Source organism: Juglans regia, chromosome 12, assembly GCF_001411555.2.
Source record: "Juglans regia cultivar Chandler chromosome 12, Walnut 2.0, whole genome shotgun sequence".
NCBI lineage: Eukaryota > Viridiplantae > Streptophyta > Magnoliopsida > Fagales > Juglandaceae > Juglans > Juglans regia.
The window spans coordinates 28,143,548-28,165,670 of NC_049912.1; the positions used below are offsets into that span (position 1 = coordinate 28,143,548).

Genomic DNA, 22,123 nt, shown 5'->3' on the forward strand with positions numbered 1-22,123 from the left:
GAGATCTTCGTTTGGGAATGAGATGGAGTGGAAGATGAAGAAGTGAGGGAGGCACGAGAGGGCTATATGGGGTCTCTAATTAGGTATAGGCAAATGCAGACTAAGTAAAATAAAAGGCTTACGTGGCGCCCAACTATTGGAGGGCTGTTTATTGAATAGAAGCAGCCGGACCGGTCTGCATGTATTTACTTACGAAAGTGTTACGGCGATAAAGAGGTCACATTAAAAATTTTATAAATTGATGTAGTTACATATAATATGTTTGGTCTTCTGTATAATAAAAATAGTTTTATAATCTAACGTACTATATCAAGTCATGTTAATTTGTAAATTTTTTTTTGTAGAATTTATTTGTAGTTAAAACATTTTTCAATATTTATTACCATTCATATACATATTTTAGACAATATTAAATGGTGTATAAGCTATTTTATGCATTATTATCTCTTATATTGCTTCTCAATTTCAAATAAAACTTCAATTTTTTTTTCAAATTTTTAACTTTTACAATTGATATTGCACAGGCAAGATATAATCGCTTTGTCGTAGACAAGCGGCATATTAGCCGGTTGGAAGCTTATTTATCCATATAAATAGAAAATTAATTTTTTAATATTTCTTTATGAAACATCAAATAATTAAAAATCTAATTTGTTGTCTTAATTAATATTTCTTTTTAAGCTGTCTTTGATCTTATAAATTAAACATCGACTCTTATCTTCTCATGATACAAGTTGATCAAGTCCATTAGTTACATGATAATCACTCTCCCAAGAGGTAAAAAAGTCATGGCTCGTAAATTTTAATTATCATCATTGTTATAAAAATGGTACCACATTCACGCAACATTAAAGTCTAATTTACTTTATCTGTCTATCTCTCCTCACTCACATCATATAATTCAAATAAAATTTTTAAAGCAACCGCAAGTAGTTATTGATAAAGAGAAATATTCCTAACTACAAAATGATTATACAAAAATAATTTTATAAATTGATATAATTTATATGATTGTAAAGTTATTTTTATTGTAAAGCAAATCTAACGAATCACATGAAATTATATCTATTTATAAGTTCACTTTTGTATAATCTCTTTATAGTTGTAGTATTATTCATCGATGAATAATAGTAATTTCAATCAAGATGGATAAGGTGATATGCACAGCCGTATAAGTTAGATGATCATGATACTGTTGGACCAAAATTTATAGCACCTCCTGGATTCTAATGAAGTCGTAATCATGTATAGTAGTACTAAAGTTAATTAAAGTGATGTTAAATATACTATAGTTTAAAATTTTTATTAGTGCCGCATTATAAAGTACTCCATGATTAATTTTAAGAAAATTGTAACTTGAACGGATAAAAGTGACAAATTGAATTCTTAAATTTTAATTTGTGTACTTAAGTATTAAGGAAGTGACTATTAGTGAATTGATATATATATTTTTAAAATGTTTAAAAATATATAAAAAAAATGATTGAAATAAAAAGAAATAAATAAATAAAAAAAGTACATTTATACTTATCGGTCAAATTTCATCGATTCATTGCCGGTCATAGTAGCATTACCCTATTTTGAATAGTATCAAGTTTAATGCTTGTTATCAATCAATATGCACTTTATGAGTGAAAGAATAAAACTATATTAATATAGAAAAAGTGATTAATTTATTAAAAAAATAATTATTGACGATTTAGGAATCTAGTAATTAATCGTTGCATAATAATATGTATAAATGAAAGTAGATTTTTTTATTTTATTTTTGTTATCATGTTAAGCAACCTTACTATTTTATAGATTATTTAATTTATATCCGAACCTATATTTAAAAAAGATTAACGAATAATACAATTAAAATTATTATAAAAAAGAAGTAGTATTTCTCATTTTATTTTTAAAATACATACTCTTATTAACAAGTATAGTTGGCAGAATTGGTTAATAAGTGGGGGGTCCTGGTGGCTGGTATTCCTTCCGTGTGGTAAAAAAAGCTTGTACTATTTGCAGAGCTTAAAGAAAGGTGGAATGATTAATGAAGATGGCCTGCCTACGTTCATCATTGTATTAATAAATGTCACCTCTACCTAATTAATACATGTGAAGATGGCCTGCCTACCTCCATTGGATCGCATGCATGTCCTGGAGGTAGGAGAATTGTCTGCAGACTTCAGCACGTTGAAATTAAAAGATTAATTAATTGCGTACGTACGTGCGATCTGTATACTGTCTTTCACGAGATTTTCAATCCAACTTTAATGAAATGTCAGTATTCTGAAATTTTGAGTTTGTAAGTTTTGTGAAATTATTTAAAAAAAAAATTAATTTTTTAATAATAAATTTTATTATTTTTTAAAATAATTATATAATATTTATATAATTTATAATTATACATAATATTATTATTTTTTCACATTAGTTATATTAAAAAATATTTATATTTTAAGTTTTTTTAAGTTATAATGAGTCTTGTTATAAGTTGTGTGTTAATGTACTGACTTATATGTAATAAAAATTTTACGTAAATTTATAAATTATAAAATTCAAAATATACAAGAGATAGATTGACTTGTTTGGATACTGAAATAAGATGAAATAGTTTTATATGAATTAAATAAAATATTATTATTATTTTAAAAATTAAAAAAATTAAAATGAGATGAAATGAAAATATTTTTATATTTAAATGGTACAATTCGTACGATAGATGATGACCATCTGGTCAACGAGGGTAGATATATGATAGGGTTTGATTTCATGTTGAAGCCGCCTCCACGTGTGTTAATTAGGGACTATTTAGATAGAGATGAATGAAAAAAGTTGACAATATTATAAATTAAGTTGAGATCATGGTCATGTGTGTGGTTCGATGATCGATTTTCAAGGGTTACTCCCACGGGACTTGGATTCAATGGGTTAGTATATATAGTAGGTGACGAGTTTGATGTTTGAGAGTGACATCCTCTTGACTACTGTTAGAGAGTGAGCTAGAGGTTTCCATCCAAGCCAACAAAATTGAAAAAAGAAAAAGAAAATCCCATATTAATACAGATCATATCATCATGGTTGGTCAACATATATGATCAAAATGAATTTGGTTTGAAAAATCTATAGATAGAATAAAAGAAAAAAAAAAAAGAAAACAATTTCCAAACGATCATATTCCTCACGTTTATTAATCGATATTATTTTAAAAAAATTTTACTTGAACAGATCAAAAGTATACATAAAATGAGTCTTATAATATTTTTTAAAATTTTGATAAAAAAATTAATGATCTTAAGTTTAGTAGAGATAAACACGTAAAATGAGATAAATATTACATGTTAATGATTACTTCATGTCATGTTTACCTCTCGAATAATCTTTTACTCGAGAGACGAGACCCTCAATCTCATGACAACTGAAATAGAGGGAGTATTTTCCTATATAATTTGCATGTGATATGATTGTATTAGCCAATTAGCCCATCTTATAGTTGTTCAACCCGGCCATGAATGCAATTTTAATGCATGAAATGGGTATTGGTTGTACATAATGATGCGGGCTGATGTGGTGCCATAATTATATAAATCCATGACTATTTTTTAATTTTATTTTAAAAAAGAGAACCCTGAATGAACACAAGGAACCTTCTTCGTTGTATGTGGTCCAACTAAACCGGTCTTACCTTATCGATATCGATTAAGACAAATTTTCGATGCTGCCGTGTCGTATAGGTTTGAGTTAGTTTAGAGAGAGAGAGGACGGCTTAGTTCTTCAATATATTAGAGGTTTCGGCCTTGATCTAGTCATGAAATGGTGTAGATTTTTTAGTTATCCAATCCCTGAAAATATCAGAATTCTAATAAACTTACTTGTAAAGAACGTAAACTCCATGCCTATACGCACAATATGGCTAAAAATGATTTTTTTTTTTTTTTGAAATCAAGTAAAAAAGGTTGCCAACTAAGGACGCTAGCTTTAACGTACAGATCTAGTGGGAGGGGTAGGAAATGAAAAGATTTTATGGAAAGAACATTACGAGACAGCTCAGTTTGGCAATCAAAATTATCTTAATTTAATTTATTTCATTTTATCTTATTATTATAATTTTTATAAATTTTTACATTAAATATAATAAATACTTTAATTTTTTCAAATTTAAAAATAATAATAATATAAAATTTTCTTACTATCCAAACTCCACCTAAATAATATATATATATATATATATATATGCATATGGCATGGTTGGTTTATTTTCTCAGCTTCTAGTTAATTTTCTGTGCAGCCTTAATTTTTTGAGAGGTTTAGATTTAAAGATGAATTGAGATAGTTTATGAATAGTAGAATAAAAGTTAAATTATTTATTATATTTTATAAAAATTTTAAAAAGTCAAATTATTTATTATATTTTATGTAAGAATTTAATAAAATTATAATAATAAGATAAAATAAATTGAGATAAATTTTATACATAATTCTGATCTTTTTAGGGATTGGATAACTAAAAAATCTACACCACTTCATGACAAGTAAAGTCTCGTGGCCACAAAAGTCAATCCATATTATGTTAGATTCCTAACAATATTCAAAGCCGCCCCGTGTCTCTGCCATCGCATACAAAGATGAGTACGTCAAATTAAGCTTGGTTTGGTTATAAAGATAAAATTATTTTATCACATTTTATATAATTATTATAATGTTTTTAAATTTTAAAATAAAAATAATATTATAATAATATTTTATTCAACATTCAACTTTTATCTTATCTCATTTTATCTATATTATCAAACCAAGCCTAAACTTTGGTTAATACTCGATGATCCTAATCGATATTCCAATTCAAAAATTGCATGGACGTACCCTGCGAGGAGAGTTATCCCCTAGGTCAGACAAAGAAATAAGGTTTGGATTGGGGGTCGGATCAAGAGAAAGGGCTCGGGTACAAACCCAAACATGAAGTCTGGGCCAAGCCGAGCACACTAAGAAGACTCGGGCCCTAGCCCAGATATGAGGTATGGGCCGGGTTGTGTATACTTCAAAGATCCAACTAAAGAAGATGGGTAGATAGGAAACTGTGGCAAACCCATGCAAGGAATTAAGACCCGGGACTTGGAACACATTGAGAGAGACCCTGTGTTAGGAGTAGTCACCATCAAACTTGAATATCCTATAGCATGACAGATGGGCAACATGAGTGTCCGATCTCCTACCAAGCGACACCCTACTACCATGAAGGCCAAACCGACAGGTATAAATAGACGTCTCGTGCAATCAATAAAAATGTTAACATCTACATACATTTCTACTACTTTATCTCTTCATCTCCAATATTGAAACTAATTTGAACGTCAAAGGTATCACGGACCCCGAGCTCCCATTCTTCTCCTTGCAAGAAAGAGTCAAGTCCTACCAGCGTGGAGTTGTTCAGACCTGCAAAACATTACATCAACATACCCCTTTAATTACCTTGAGCTTCCTCAGCATATCATATATGGTACATTAATTCAGTCACTTGTCGAAATTAATTAGTATATATATAAAGGTGCAGATCAGGCATATATCCCTTTAAAAAGGAGAGAGAATTAGGTAGGAAGGAAGTCCATTCAGTACCATTTTACATGGCAATTAAATGCGTGCGGGAGTTTTCGATATGTCTACGTAACGTTTAAATTTTAAAATTAAATTATTTCATATAGATAGTTCACAATTTAAAGAGATTCTAATTGACGTTTCCAGTAATAATGTTTCCCCTTAATTTGCAATATTCTATTTACAAAGTTAGGCATTAATTAATTCGAAGCTTTTGTAATTTACATATTATATATACGTTAGTTTCTTAATTGACCTACTTTGTGGCTGATCAATAATATGAATTGGGCACAGCCAAAAAAAAGGGACAAGAATGGCATTTTTTTTAGGCACCCGAAGAAAAGAAACCCTTTACAGGCAGCTGCTAGGATGGGGCCAATGTATCCATTTTAATGCAATATTGCCGACTAGCTAACGGATGAAGTACTCAGACACCAATGATTTGTCTCATACCTAAATATCTGTTCACTCTTGAAGTACCTCGACCGACCTACCTACCTACAACATGGCCGACGAAATTATATATTTCAGGTCCATCTACTAATTTAATTATGATGATATAAAAATAAAATAGAATAATTTTACATACAATCATAGAATTGTATAAGTGTTGTCCAGTCGTTTTGAAAAAGTATGGGGTCTGTTCTTAAAAAATTAATTTATTTTCATGTGGGTTCATATTTATTTATTTTTTTCAAAGCGACTGTATGACGCTTGCACACTCACATCTCTGCAAGTATCATTTCTAAATAAAATAAGATATATCTCCGAAGAAATTATTATTTTTTGCTACCCCAATGAATTTCTTGAGTCGAAAACTTTTGAAAAACAAAAAATATATATATATATATATATTTGTTGCATTAACATTTTACTTATGGAAAAATCCACATCATTGTCATTGTAATGCATTATATTGATGATCATTGATCACTTCCATTAATGGTGTCATAACTACGTACGTACTTGCCATGATCATCTCTTGATTAATCATAATTAATACGCCTCATTCTTAGGTTCGAAGTCCCCCAAAATATATAAGTATATTTGTAGTAGTTGGGGATATTTTAAATTAAGCAATACCCACTATAACGATTATTTGTTGATGATCAGGTATTCCATTGCATAATCATGATGAGAGTGAGTGCCTAGGGCTGCAGGCCGTTGATGCGTGACAATGAATTGTCACATAAATTATCTGAGAAAATGGGAACTAGGGGTGTAACCGGTCCGGTCCGGTCCGGTTTTGGATAAAATCTAGGACCGAACCAGTATGTACCGGTTTTATATTTTTCAAAACCGATTACGCACCGGTTACCCTCCTAAACCGGTACTTCCGGTTTTACCGGTTTCCGGTCCGGTCCGGTCCGGTTTTCCGGTTTTTTAAAAATATAAATTTCACAATTTGTCATTAAAAATTTGTTTATAAAAAAAAAAAAAATTGATTTAAAAAAAACTGTTTTATACTTTTATTAATATATTAGACTATATAATAGTATTAATATTAGACTATTGGTATAGTTATAAGTTATATATTTGTATTAGTTATAAACTTTTAGTTATTTAGTATTAACATTTTATGTAATAATTTATAAATTATAATAAGAAATTATTTCATATATGAATATATATGTTATATATAAAATTTCACATAAAAATTTATAATTATACATTATATATGAAACTTATATATATTAATATTTAATATATAAAAAATATTTTATATAAAACTTATATATAAAAATATTATTTTTTATTTTTTTTAATCAACCGGTCCGGTCCGGTTCGGTCCGGTCCAAAAAATTCCGGAACCGGAACAGGACCAGAACCAGCCGGTTTTTACATTTTAAAAATCGGTTCCGGACCGGACCGGTTCAAAACCGGTAAAACCGGTCCGGTTCGATTTTCCGGTTTGAGTTTACACCCCTAATGGGAACCCACCAATTTGTTAAACCAATAATTGATTCATATATACCATGCATGTGTTGATCCAACAACATGAACAGCAGATCAGGAAGAGGCTCCTTTCAAAAAGCTAGCTGGTCTTGGGCAAGACACCTTACCTAACTGGATTATATATCAGATAGCTAGCTTGGGTTGTTTGAACATTTGTTCCAACCGGTGATACATGTCAACCCTTTTTTTATGTATGTATGTTCGTGTACGCGGGGAGGCTGCAAATATGTATAAATCTAAGGGCTATCCCTTGATATCTCTTTGATTAATCATAATACGCTTCATTCTTATATATGTTCGAAGCTCCCCAAAAAATACAAGCTGTACACTCTAAAAAAAAAAATTACTTAATTGTAGCCAATTATTTCTTACGAAAATGATTATTTATTATCAAAATGAGTTTATTTTTGTCATAAATAGTCATTGTTGTAGTGATATGTTTATATGTAGTAGTTGAAATATTTTAAAGCAATACATGAGGCTGCCATGAGTGCATCATGCGTTCCATTAATCCAGAATCATGGTGAGATCAGTACCTTATCGAACACGTACAGGGCCGGGTGATATGTGACAATTAATTGTCACATAAACCTAGCTAACAAAATCGGAACCCACCAATTTGTTAAACCAATAATTGATTCATATATACCATGCATGTGTTGATCCAACAACATGAACAGCAGATCAGCAAGAAGCTCCTTTCAAAAGCTAGCTGGTCTTGGGCAAGACACCTTACCTAACTGGATTATATATCAGATTGCTAGCTTGGGTTGTTCGAACATTTGTTCCAACCGGTGATACATGTCAAGTACCCTTTTTTTACGTATGTATGTTCGTGTACGCGCGCGGGGAGGCTGCAAATATGTATAAATCTAAGGGCTATCCCTTGATATCTCTTTGATTAATCATAATACGCTTCATTCTTATATATGTTCGAAGCTCCCCAAAAAATACAAGCTGTACACTCTAAAAAAAAAAATTACTTAATTGTAGTCAATTATTTCTTACGAAAATGATTATTTATTATCAAAATGAATTTATTTTTGTCATAAATAGTCATTGTTGTAGTGATATGTTTATATGTAGTAGTTGAAATATTTTAAAGCAATACGTGAGGGCTGCCATGAGTGCATCATGTGTTCCATTAATCCAGAATCATGGTGAGATCAGTACCTTATCGAACACGTACAGGGCCGGGTGATATGTGACAATTAATTGTCACATAAACCTAGCTAACAAAATCGGAACCCACCAATTTGTTAAACCAATAATTGATTCAGATACCATGTGTTCCAACAACAACAAATTAAAGCTCATGGTCTTGGGCATGCAAGACGTACACATTACCTAACTGGATAGGTCAGCTAGCTAATTGAGTTGTTTGAACATTTGTTTCAACCGGTGAAGTTTACTTTTTGTGTTCGTGTATCGGAGGCCGCAAATATGTATAAATGATCCAAATTAAGGCTATCCCGTAATAGTTTTAGGGTCTGTTTGAAAATATAATTGTTCTTAATTAATATTCTTAAATTGCTTCACTACTATTCTTAATTAAACTATTCAATATATACTATTTTACTATTATTGATTTCACTACTATTTAATTACAAATCATCTGAGATACTCTTAGTATTTAAACGAAACCTTAAGGCCTAGTTTGGATAGAGCAATGCTTCAATCTCATATCATCTGATCAATATCTAAATACCATAAATATAAATACTTTTTAATTTCAAATCTTCAACGTTTTCATCTAATTATTACCTAATCATTACAATTTTCTTAAACTTCCAAGTAAAACATAAAAAAAAATTCAACTTTTTCAAATTTCAGAACAAAAATTATATTTTAACTTTATAATATTTTTATTCAATTTTTCTTCTCTAATTTATCAAAGAGTCAAAACCCTACAAAACATTTTAACTCAAATTATTTTATTATTATTTACAAATTATTTTAATTCATCACATTATATATATCAACTCACAATTCAAACCAGGTCTAAGTGTCCCGATCACGTAAAGTTCAGGGAAATATGCTAACCCTATTTGATGAAAGACGGGCTGCAATTGTGAACCAAATTACCCTAAAATGGTCCTCAATAGTACCATTCAATTTATAAACTGTTCAGGGACCACGTTTGAGGATGACAAAAAAGGGAAAATGAAAAAAAAAGATAAGAGGGAAACTAAACCAAATGGATGAGAAACGATAGAGATAAAGCTGCATATATATATATATATGCTTTAGCTACACATGATGATAATCTCGTACGTACGTTTAATCCTGTTTTGGACTGTGGGCAGATATATCTCATTCTTTACTTTTTCTAATCTAATTAAAAGCATGCAGTACTTGGTGACGTACTACGCATTATTCTGCCCACTAAATCGGAAATCTATGGCATTCCAGAGTTAAGGAGGGTTGAGATAATAAATAAAAGGGAGGTTTTTGGACCACAGACTAAAAAGTGTACAAATTAATTTCACCCATCCTGCGTTGATAGCGTCGACCATACCATCATGTATGCAGCAGCAGCAGCAGCTAGCTCATGAGGTCCTTTGATTTTTTTGGAATCTGATGCCCCTCCCCGGCCCTCCAATCTATATCTTAAACGTTTTTGTCCCTTTCTTTTCCACGTACGTAGGTCCATTCATTTGCCATATAAGGGCTTGTAATAATATTTTTTTTTGGACTTTGGTGTAACTTGCAGCAAGGCATGCTGCATGACTTGAATATTGCAAATCAAACCCACTCTTCCGCCCTTTCTTCCCGAGATATTGAACTACTTGTAATTATATAATATTCAAAGTTTCTTTCTTTCTTTCTCAAATTCAGTTTTGCGATATATTGACGTGACCATATATATGTTGACATTGTCATGAGTAGAGGATTCCGATGGAGAGAGAGAGAGAGTTGTTGCTTACTAGCTATGCATGAAAGATATGTCAAGGGGGACCGTCCAAATATTAGACCTAATATTTTTGTTTTTGTTTTGAATGGGTAAAACCCAACTCAAATATATTAATATTCACACATGATATGATGCGCTGAAGGCTAAATAATATTAATTGTAACCCTGAGTACGTATAAGAATATTCTTTTATTTCTAAGGTATTTACGTACTGATCATGATGATGATGATGATCTTGTTGTTGTGCACGATATTCCCAGTCTTTTTCTGGGACGTTAGACTCCCAAATTTAATATTCAATTGTTGAATTCAAAGTTTCATGTATAGGTTGATTAATTCGAATATAAATATTAATTGGTTGAATGTGATGCTTCTATTATGGATAAGTACTCCAAATCAAATATTAATAATATTCTTTGTAAATAACATACATACAAACAAGAGATGGAACAGTACTATTAATATCGAAACAAAACCAAAAATATTGAAACAAAACGTACGATATTTGCCGACAGGACACATGATATAACTCTTCTCTTGTGGTGGGTGATTGTCTTTATCATACTTTTAATGTTTCTTAGCATATTCAACAGGTGCGTCGCCCATCATTCAAGTTTGACATGAGGCCCATCTGTTAATAAAAAAAAATAATAAAAAAAAATTGACGGGGCAATCCATCTCTAGAACTTTTTAGGTCCCATTTGATTATACAGATGAAATGAGGTGATAATTAAAAGTTAAAAAAATATTATTAAAATATAATTTTTAATATAATTTTATTTTGAAATTTGAACAAATTGAATTATTTTTTATATTTTTATTTAAAAATTTAAAAATATTGTAATGATTAGATGAGATGGTTTGAAAACAAATTAGGCCAGTCTTCATTAGTGTTGCCCAACTGGCCTTTTAATTAATTTCATGCTGCGACCATGACCCATTAGATTTGATTTTTTTCAAGAAAGGTAGGGAAATTTCACCAAACTTGAGAGGCATATTGGCTGTTCGAGACAGGTCATGTTAGTTAGACAATTTCAATCATAGTCAAACCGAGATTAGGTAAGGATTGAGAGTAAAGTCGCTAATTAATTAAATTACTTATGTATAGATGCGTTTGTACGCAGAAAATGATCTACCCATTGAAACAACAACGTTATTTTCATGTCTTGAGTTTTATCATATGAGTAATCATGCTACTCATTATCTTATAATGTAATATTAATTAGATGATTAGAAATTATTTATTATATTTTATTTATAAACTTATATTCATCTAATGTCAAATCATGAAATGATAAGAAAATGATAATAAAAATAATGATGAATAGATTTACTCTATTATCATTGATTACACTAACTAATGTACATATATCATGTGGAGAAATTCTATTTATGAAAATATTATGACATAATTTGATTTTAAAGATAAATGTTAAATTTTAAATCTTACAAATTAATCAAATCTGATTATTTTAATGACTTAGATCGTGGCATGCTCTACAAACCAGTTTGATAATTGAATAACTCATTCTAAGTGTGCATTACATGATTATATTTATGTAGTTTAGTTTGAGTGGTAATTTCTTAGCCTGTACGTAGTTCACAGAGTTGTATCTACCAATTAAATATCACAATAATTAAAATATTTTCTTAGTTTTAAATTGTTCAAAGTTTTAAAATTGCGTTTGGATAGGAATGTATTTTCAAATATTTTATGAATAGTAGTGAAAAAGTAATAATAAAAGATAATAATTCACTACCCAAACTAAGCCAAACGTATTTTAAAAAAGAATAATGTTAGATGTAATTATAAGGTGTTTCATCTTGAAAAAATAAATAAAAAAACATATGAATTGATAATCAGAACGTTAAATGTATATGATAATATGTCGTATTAGGCCAAAAAAGCATGAGCAGTTTAAAGAAAATCAAACTGGACGGATATGATTATAATACTAAAATTATTAAGGTTAAGGTGGACGTGGACGTTCTAAAGATATATATCGTCATGCGTGAAATATCACGATAAAATAGAATAATTCAATGAAAGATAATGTCACTATCCTGGTTAGAAGAGAACTACTTTCATGACTAATATTTGTTATCATCATTATAGAGACATGAGATGGCTTGTGCTCGAATTTTAGTCATTTATTGGACCAAAAAAAAAAGTACACACACAAGACTACGGTTTATCGTATTGAATAATTCTTATCATCAGCTACTATTCACTATCTCACACTTTATAATAATAAAAAAAAACTGTTAGGTATGAGATGTGAGGGTGAATAATGACTAATATATAACAAAACTCTATGGTATTACAACGAGTGCGCCACGAAAAATTATCCTTTATTATTATTATTATTATTTTGGCAGTATATATCAAATTATCAAAATTAATATATTATTATAATTTGTGAATATCAATTTCATCCGAATTTAATTAATCTTTGATACAATGAAAATAAAACTAAAGCTACCAAACTAGCCCAGGAGTTTATGGCCCATTAGTTTTGGCTGATGGGCTATTTTTAAGTTTATGGGCCCTAAAGCTACAAAACTAAACTAGCCCAAGAGTTTATAACAGCAAGAGCCCTGGCCGCCGGCGTGCGAGTGACCCGACCCACCCCTAGATCTTTGCATGCTGCCGTACTTGGGCTGTTATTTAAATTTCAAATATTGCTAATATTAGTATCTGATAAACATTTATTTTACAGTGGGATTATTTAGATTATATATAAAAAATTTAAAAAACGTATTGAGTTTATTTTGTGAGAAACTGCGTACAGGGGATTAAATAAGGAGTATATTCTCCACCTAACGAGATTATTTTATTCTTGTTAAATTAAGTAAATTCTTCTACTTTTCATCTTTATATCACACATGAATTTTTTTTTTTCAACTTCTTCTGCTAAACTAAAGTAATTATTTTACTCATCATCTGTATACCACATATTTAATAAGATAAAAAATATATGGCGTGTAATGTAGAGATGATAAATATAATTTTTCTTTGCAATTTTGGAATGTGCAGCTCCACATAATCTCTTTAAAAAAAGTAGATAAATCTAAAATTTACATAAAAAATTTATTTTTTTAATAGTCAATTCTATTTTTTTTAAAGGGAATTCATAAAGTTTGCATATGGTATAAGTCTCTTACCTAACAGTACTAATTTAAAATAGACTATCTGTGGATTAAAATCTTCTAAAATTCTGAAGATCTTCTAAAAATCTCGATAATCTATCAAATAAAGAATCTTAACCATGATTTCAATATTTCCTGGAAATAAAAGAAAATAATAATAATAAAAGTTTTGATTATATCTTGTTTATTATAGGAAATAAACTTCATTTATTTATGAAATCGAAGTTACAGCTGTGACTAATACATACAGAAAAAAACCTAGATTACAAGCCAACTACTCACGGTTGTGGCTCCACCAGTACACAAATTCATTTGTGACTAATATGGTCTTAATTTCTAAAAACTCTCTACAGACAAACTGTCTAAGAGACCACACTCTACCTAAATTAGAGATTTCAAATCCCAACATCAGTGGAGGAGATAACTTTTACTCTATGGACAAATATCTAAAAAATATTTCTTTTTTATTATTAATCTAAAATAAAGAAAATAACAGAAAACGTAAATGATACATGAGAAAATAGCGAAATACAGCTTGGAAAGTTGTAGATCTGTATTTTCAACCTTAGAGGAAAAAAAAAAAAAACACAGGGAATGTGGTGGCACGCCTGAAAAAATTGATGACCCTGGTCTTAGAAATGCTGCGCGTAGTGGCGGTAGAGCTCTACTTGCGGTGGAGCGTGGATGTCACGTGCTCGTTGGACCGCACGTGATTCACGCACTGATCTAATCAACGAAATTCTTTGTCCGTCTGAAAGATTGGCGTGTAGAGAATTTTGCGGTGGGGCGCATGGTGGTTGTCGGGCTTCAGAGAACAACATATTGACATTTTACTCTACTTTAAAAGAAAAACACACAAAATTAAAAAAATTAAAAGAAAAAACTAGAGAGAATAGGGAGGGGGAAGGGAAAAGCCGAAGCTCCCACCCCCTCTAGTATAGGTTTTTTGAGGGGGTTACTCTAAAAATAAATAAATAAATAATGATAATAATTAATTAAAATAAAAAAATAATAAAAAGAAAAGGAGGAGAGAGCAAGAGTTGTGCTATGGTTTCGGCTACCGATTATATCTTGTTTATATACGACATGCAATTCCCAGACCAGAAGTTTGAATTGTCCAACCTTATTATTATATATAAAATATGATAAATTTACTTTTATTTTATTATTATTATTATTATTATTATTATATATATATAAAGTTTGAATTATTATTATTATTATTAGTATGTCGTGACTTCATATTTGACCAACTCTCCTTACCAAAAAATTAACATCTTTGTTCTAAAAAACAATGATAATTCAAAAGAATCCCAAATTCCTTTAAAATATATACATCCAAACATTCTCTCAATCTTATTTATTTATTTATTTATTTATTCTCCTAGTCTTCATTTGATCCTACGTTAGCATGTCTTTTGTGTCAAAACCTCCCCTCTTAGAGCTATGCAAATCCAATAGAAGAGAGGCCATTTAAAATTTTATTTAGAAAGAATTAAATTAAGCATATTTATAAATATATTTTTTTAAAGAAATACAAGAATCAAAAGAGAAATGATATTTGTATTTATAAAATGCACAAACGTCACATATTTATTTTGAAAAAGAGAAATAAATATGAGATTGCATGAAATAATTAATTTTTAAATGGCAGAATTAATTTTAAATGGTATACCTCACTATTTTTTTTAAAAAGGTGTGCGATATTTACACAACTCATAACTATATCTAGTATTATTCTTTTAAAAATGAGTAATACTACATATCGTCGTAAAATGCACAAGTATCGCACAATCGTTTTAAAAAAAAATAGAATCTATTATTAAAAAATTAATTTTTTTTATAAATTTCATATTTACTTATTATTTTTTAAAAAATTATACATCACTTATACACTAAAAAATGTAAATATTATTTCTATTGAAAAATTTTTCCCGACCAGAGTTTCAACTCGGTTCCAGCTGACATGGTAATATCATGCGTGACGTGGCACTAATCACAATATATATATATTTTTTTAGGAAAAGTCCATATTGGAAACGCCAAGTGAACCAACAGTCACCAATAGCAAAACCTATTTCTCCTCCTCCTAATAACTAATAACTTAATAAGAAATTAAAGCCTCTGTTTCTTTCCCTTCGGGTTGACCCTGGGATCTAGCGTTTCTCCAACCAACCCAATTCCGAATCCCAGGACCCAAACTGCAACTTTTCCGCCATCTTTATTCTTTGGTAAGTTTCCTCTTCCCCTTTGATCTACGATTTCAAGTTTTTATTGCACTAGTTTTGTTATTATATAGATGGATAGCGCTTATTCCACTGTACCCAAAAACTCATACGTAGAATTACAATCCCACAATGCTCCCCACAGCCCTGGATCCCCTCCCAAAACCCATGCCAAATTACACTCTTTTGATGAAGAAGGAGGTTTTCTACGTTCTTCCAAGAATGTGAATGATAGTGATGATGGTATAGATAATGATCCTGATCCTGATCTTGATAATTATCCTCTTATCGATGGCGGGTCTAAATCTGGGTCTGGAATTTCTGGGGCCGTCTTCAACCTAACTACAACAATTATTGGGGCTGGGATTATGGCCCTACCGGCCGCAATGAAAGTGCTTGGATTGATTCCTGGATTTGTGTTGATAATCCTGATGGGCATTGTGTCGGAAATTAGCGTCGAGTTGTTGGTAAGGTTTTCGGCGTTGTGTAAGGCCTCTTCGTACGGTGAGGTCGTGCAATACGCGATGGGGAGGCCGGCAAGGGTATTCTTGGAGATTTGTATAATTGTGAACAATGCGGGCGTGTTGGTGGTGTATTTGATTATTATGGGGGATGTGATGTCGGGGTCAGTTCATCATGTGGGAGTTTTTGATCAGTGGCTGGGGAATGGGGTCTGGGATCAGAGGAAGCTGGTGATTTTGGTTGTGGTGGTGGTGTTTCTTGCACCACTTTGTGTCTTAGAGAGGATTGATTCGTTGAGCTTGACTTCAGCTGCTTCTGTGGCTCTTGCCATTGTGTTTGTTGTGGTTGCCTGTGTTATTGCATTTATTAAGCTTGTTGAAGGGCGAATCGAGGCTCCGAGGTTGGGTCCGGATTTTGGGTCAAAGAAGGCTATTCTGGATTTACTTGTGGTGATTCCTATCATGACAAACGCTTATGTTTGTCATTTCAATGTTCAGCCTATATATAACGAACTTGAAGGGCGGTCTCCTCAGAAGATGAACCGGGTGGGGAGGATCACTACTGCAGTTTGCATTGTGGTCTATACCTTTACAGCCATATCAGGCTATCTTTTATTTGGGCAGGGTACCGAGTCTGATGTGCTGACCAATTTTGATAAGGACCTTGGGATTCGTTTCAGTTTGGCATTGAACTATATTGTCCGGGTTGGATACATTCTTCATTTAATTCTTGTTTTCCCAGTTGTTCATTTCTCCCTACGACAAACAGTGGACGCCTTGGTGTTTGAAGGATCTGCTCCACTGTTAGAGAGTAGGAAGAGGTCTTTAGGCTTGACAGCAGTTTCATTGGTACTTGTTTACTTCGGTTCCACTATGATTCCCAACATATGGACTGCTTTCAAGTTTACAGGTGCAACAACGGCAGTATCATTAGGCTTTATATTTCCATCTCTTATAGCATTAAGGTTAAGTAAGCAAGGGGGTGGTTTGAGCTTGGGCGAAAAGTTCTCGTCTTGGTTGATGTTAATATTAGCCATAGTAGTCGGGATTGTTGGAGTGATAGGAAATATTTATAGCATTGAAAGCCATTCCGAATGATTCTTTCCATGGGAATGTTGGGATTAGTTTTACTGGGTATTGATTTGGAAATAATTTTCTGCCGATTGATGGGGCAAGGCTTCTTTGTTTAACGTTGCTTTATTTCCTATCTGATATGAGAAATTAAATGAAATTGGGAGACTGATGGATCTTTGACCAGGGAGGTTTAACAAAGTACATTGCCATTGCTTCAGCACGTGGTGATTGAAAGATCAGAGTGGTCGTTATATTCCAGATACCATGTATTTTTACACTGCCGAAGATCCGTGAAGGTTCAGATAACATTGTCAGGAATGCTAAGAGGAGAATCTTCTTGGATGTTACCTCCACATGTAAGTTGAGTTGTAAACTCTTCCCATGGATTGACATGCCATGCTTTACCTTAGTCCCGTGTTTATTTCTTAACTGGAGAGCCCGTTGTAAGTTGTTTTGTAACTGTGTAGTTCAGAAACAATACTGCTGTTTTAACGAACACTCTAGTTTACATTAGCAAGCATGATTTTCTGTTATTGGACAAAGGTTTGTTCTTCTAGTGTTTTAGTTATCATGTCATCAGCCAAAGTAATCCTTCTTCATCATTGCTATGCTGTTGAACCATCCGTGTATGGAGACAGCGCCCAAAACATTATCCAGCACTGCTCGTTTCTGAAATTGAAAAATGACGCCCGGACTTCTTCTATTCTCTTTTCTATCTTTCTACTTGGTTCAAGTTTTACTATTTATGTTCATCGAATAAACTCACAATCTTTTACTAAATAAGAAGAAGGTTAATTAAAAAAAAAAATCAATCAAAATATTAAAATCCCTTTCCATCTTTTCAAACGGTGCAATGCCCAGTTTTTAACCTCAAGGCATAGAAGGTAATAATATTCAACGAAGGAGAAAAGTGCACAAGCATAAAAGAATCAAACTTACTATATCATGGTGATAAATATTAATGAATAGTATACAAGCAAGAATTGAGGTACACTTGGAACCCAGTTAGTGGAAAACTGTTCTTCGGCTAAGGGAAGGCCAGATTCTCAGAAACTCTTTATGTTAATGTAAAAATTCGTATGTGCACTCTATTTCCACAGTTAAAAACTGTGGAACCATCCTCTGAACAACGGGATGCAGTAAAACCTTCATTTCCTGGTTACGTCTTGAAGTATCAGAAATGAAAACTTTGAAGTCCTCATTCCATCTAGAATCCATAAAAATGCATGACCATCGACCTTCTATCTGAATAACACCTAACCCAGAATGGCATTCGGATATGGACATGATTTCATCCTCTAATGTGGCAAATTTCGCTTCCTGATCCATTCCGTTAGAAAAATGAAGGTATCTGCTCAGCGACCAAGCTCACCAATAATCCCCACAAGAACACAAGCCATCACAAAAATGATGGAATCTACTTGCATCTCGAATGACAACTTTACGCTGGGTAACGTTGGAAACAAATTTCATAAAGGAGTGACAATCACCACAAATTCGGAGATTTTTCATGATCTGAATTGGTGATCCATTTGGCACGCGCAAGATCCCATAGGCAATGGCAAGTTTTTCACCATGGTAGAGAAGCTCATCCTGTTTTTGCTCCTCTTCCATGTCATGCAGAACAAAGTTTGTATCTAGTACATAACCTCCTTCTCTAAACCGTCCATACAAGTTCTTCAATGTCAAGTGAATCTCACCAATCTCATCATGTGTCTTGTCCCCCGTAACGAAGTAGTGTAACTTGTTATTGATCTCAATCCAGCTGATTCCTTGTTCTTTGCTCACTCCCCTATCTTTCATTGATTGCCTTATTTCCCATACTCTGTCCCACAAACCTTGAGACGCATATATATTAGATAGTAAAATATAAGTTCCTAATCTATTTGTTCCCATCTGGAAAAGCCTTTCAGCAATTTTCTGGCCAAGTTCCATGTTTTCATGGATCCTACAAGCATGAAGAAGTGTTTCCCAAATCACAACATCTGGTTTTGCAGGCATGTTTTGGATGAGAGCTTCAGCTTCAGAAAGCCGTCCAGCCCTCCCAAGGAGATCAACCATACAAGTATAGTGATAAATCGAAGGGGTAATCCCATAATCTTGGCTCATGGAAGTAAAATAAGCCCACCCTTTATCCACTAACCCAGCATGGCCACAAGAACATAAAACCCCCAGAAAGCTGATTTCATTGGGGGAGACCCCAGTGGCTTCCATTTGTTTAAAAATCTGGACCACTTCTGTACTGAGTCCATTCTGTGCGCTGCCTCCTAAAACCGCATTCCATGTGACTATGTCTTGGTCAGGCATCTCTTCAAAGACACAAAGGCCATCCAGACTCCCACACCTAAAGTACATTGTTATAAGAGCATTGGAAACAGACAAACTAGAATTAATTCCAAGTTTGTGTGTCAAAGCATGGATCTGTTGCCCTGGCTTGCTTACACCAATGCTTGCACAAGCACTCAGGAGGCTTGTAATGGTTAATTGGTTTGGACTTATTCCTCTGGTTAACATGTCAAGGAACAATGCAAAGGCAACATCCCCATGCCCTGCTTGCTCATAAGCTGAAATAATGGCAGTCCAAGACACCGCATCACGTTTTGGCATCTTTTCGAAAGTTTTTCGAGCATCATCCAACATGAAATTCTCTGAAAGCCTAGAAATGAGGGAGTTCCAAGATACAATGTCTCTTACTCTCATCGTGCTAAAAACCTGAGAAACATCCTCAATGTTCTTGTACTTCCCATACATGGAAATCAGCCCATTCCCAACAAATGAATTGAATTGGCACCTTGTCTTAATGGTAAGCGAGTGTATCTGTTTTCCCATCTCAAAATCTCCAATGTTAGTGCAAGCAAAAAGAGCAGTAGTAAAGCTTGAATGATTTGGAACATTTCCTGACCTATGAAACTCAGCAAACAACTCTAAAGCTTCTCTGCTTTGTCCATTCTGTACAAACCCAGAAATCATGGCAGCCCAAGAAGCAGCACTACGCTCAGGAATATGCAAAAAAATATCTTTAGCTTCTTCAAGCATTCCATTCTGGGCATACCCAGCAACCATAGCGTTCCACATGACAACACTGGGGTTAGAAATCTCATCAAATATACGTCTAGCTTCATACATCCTTTCTTTTTGAGCATATGCAGTTATAATTGTTGCCCGTGTGGCAACACTCTTAATTGGATCCCTCTCATAAAAAGCGATCGCGTTCTCAAATCTATGACACTGTGCAAATGCTGCAATCATTGTGGTCCATGAGTAATCATTTCGTTTTGGCATTGTCTCAAAAAACTTAAGTGCATTATCCAAACTCCCATTCCTGGTATAGGCATCCAAAATTGACGTCCCCACAACTACATCTCTCTCGTACCCTGTCTTGATGGCCACAGTCCTAAAACTCTCGAGCATTTCTAAATCATTCAACCCATTTATAGCTGATAATGCTACGACCAATACTGACTGGTCTGGCCTCACCCCACTTCTCACCATCATCAAAAAAATAGTCCATGCTTCTCTATGCTTACTTATCTCAGAAAACCCGGATATCATAACCAGCCAAGACACCAAATTCCTCTCCACCATTTTCTCAAATAACTCACCTGCCTGGCTCATCATACCGTAGTGGCAATACCCTGTAATCATCGAGTTCCATGACACGACATTTCTCTCAGGCATTTCATCAAACAAATCTCTGGCACTAATCAAATCACCGTTGTCCACATATCCACTAATCATAGCGTTCCAAGAAATCACATTACGCTCCGGCATTGCATCAAAGAGCACCCGAGCCTCATTGACACGCCCAAATTTCGTATACCCGGTTAATAAAATTGTCCAAGTTCTGACATTCTTTCCGTGAAACTCATTAAAGAGGGTTTGTGCTTCGTGTAAAAGACCGTTCTGGGTGTAACCAGAAATCATGGAGTTCCAAGATCCCGGGTCTCTTTGACGCATTGAGTCGAACAACTCTCGTGCCTCGACGACTCTGCCGAGTTTGGAGACGTCCTGGATGGTTTTGTTGCAGCGGAACAGATGGGTCTGTGGGACAGGAGAGTATGAAGAGAGGAAACGGAAGTGGAAGAGACGACGCATTATCATTGAACATAGTGAGAGACGTTCAATCAACACCTCACTTTGCGAAAAGGGTGTTGTTTGCAGGCGAGAGAGTCGAGGGGCAGAGAGAGAGAGAGATGGAGGACAGGTTCAGTTATAACCCAAAACTTGATTCGGTAGTATGCTTTCTGGGGTCTGGTCGGAGAGACCCCGCGAGCTCGGTTTTCTGATTCTATGTCTTCTGTTTCCAAAATTTGTCTGGTTTGTATTTTTGCCATGGCGAAACCTTCCCTATTACGAGTTATTACTATAACTAAACCAACCTTTAAAGCCCCATAAAGCAGTAATGGATCCTGTAGGCTGTAGATTGGGCACATGAGCAATGCTATTTTTATTTTTTTATTTTTAGGCGAGCAATGCTATATTCACTATTACAAGTTTCTTCAATTTCATTTAAAAATTATTATTATTATTATTATGATCTATCGTTAAAAAATAATAATTCTTTTAAGTGAATTCAAAATTATTCACTTTTTTTACATACGATTTAAAGATCTTAAAAATTAAAACTACAAATATAATTTCTCTTCTATTTCTAATAATTTATTCCAATCTCATTCTCCCTCTTATCTTTTTTAATTTTAATTTCTTTTATATTTCAAATTTTTGTCAACAATTTGCATGCGCATAGATGAAATAATGCATGT

General features: G+C 32.9%; 2 protein-coding genes across 3 annotated transcripts; one reads left to right on the forward strand and one right to left on the reverse strand.

Moving 5' to 3' along the window:
- The first annotated feature begins 15,712 nt into the window (after positions 1-15,712).
- Positions 15,713-17,939, forward strand: LOC109009889 (amino acid transporter AVT6E-like). Of its 2 annotated transcripts, XM_035683833.1 has the most exons (2): positions 15,718-15,831; positions 15,971-17,939. In XM_035683833.1, exon 2 carries the CDS (start codon positions 16,194-16,196, stop codon positions 17,382-17,384), a length of 1,191 nt encoding a protein of 396 aa, XP_035539726.1. In that variant the 5' UTR covers positions 15,718-15,831; positions 15,971-16,193; the 3' UTR covers positions 17,385-17,939. The 2 variants fall into 2 exon arrangements, with proteins under 2 accessions (XP_018846083.1, XP_035539726.1); XM_018990538.2 differs by having other exon boundaries at positions 15,713-17,939.
- Positions 17,940-18,324: 385 nt separating this feature from the next.
- On the reverse strand, positions 18,325-21,696 carry LOC109009890 (pentatricopeptide repeat-containing protein At4g02750-like). The gene has a single exon (XM_018990539.2). It carries the CDS (start codon positions 21,459-21,461, stop codon positions 18,729-18,731), a length of 2,733 nt encoding a protein of 910 aa, XP_018846084.1. The 5' UTR covers positions 21,462-21,696; the 3' UTR covers positions 18,325-18,728.
- Positions 21,697-22,123: the final 427 nt, after the last annotated feature.

Excerpts from the sequence above, each read along its gene's own strand:
- LOC109009889 (XM_018990538.2), top strand. The coding sequence starts at position 15,900 with ATGGATAGCGCTTATTCCACTGTACCCAAAAACTCATACGTAGAATTA.
- LOC109009890 (XM_018990539.2), bottom strand. The coding sequence starts at position 21,461 with ATGATAATGCGTCGTCTCTTCCACTTCCGTTTCCTCTCTTCATACTCT.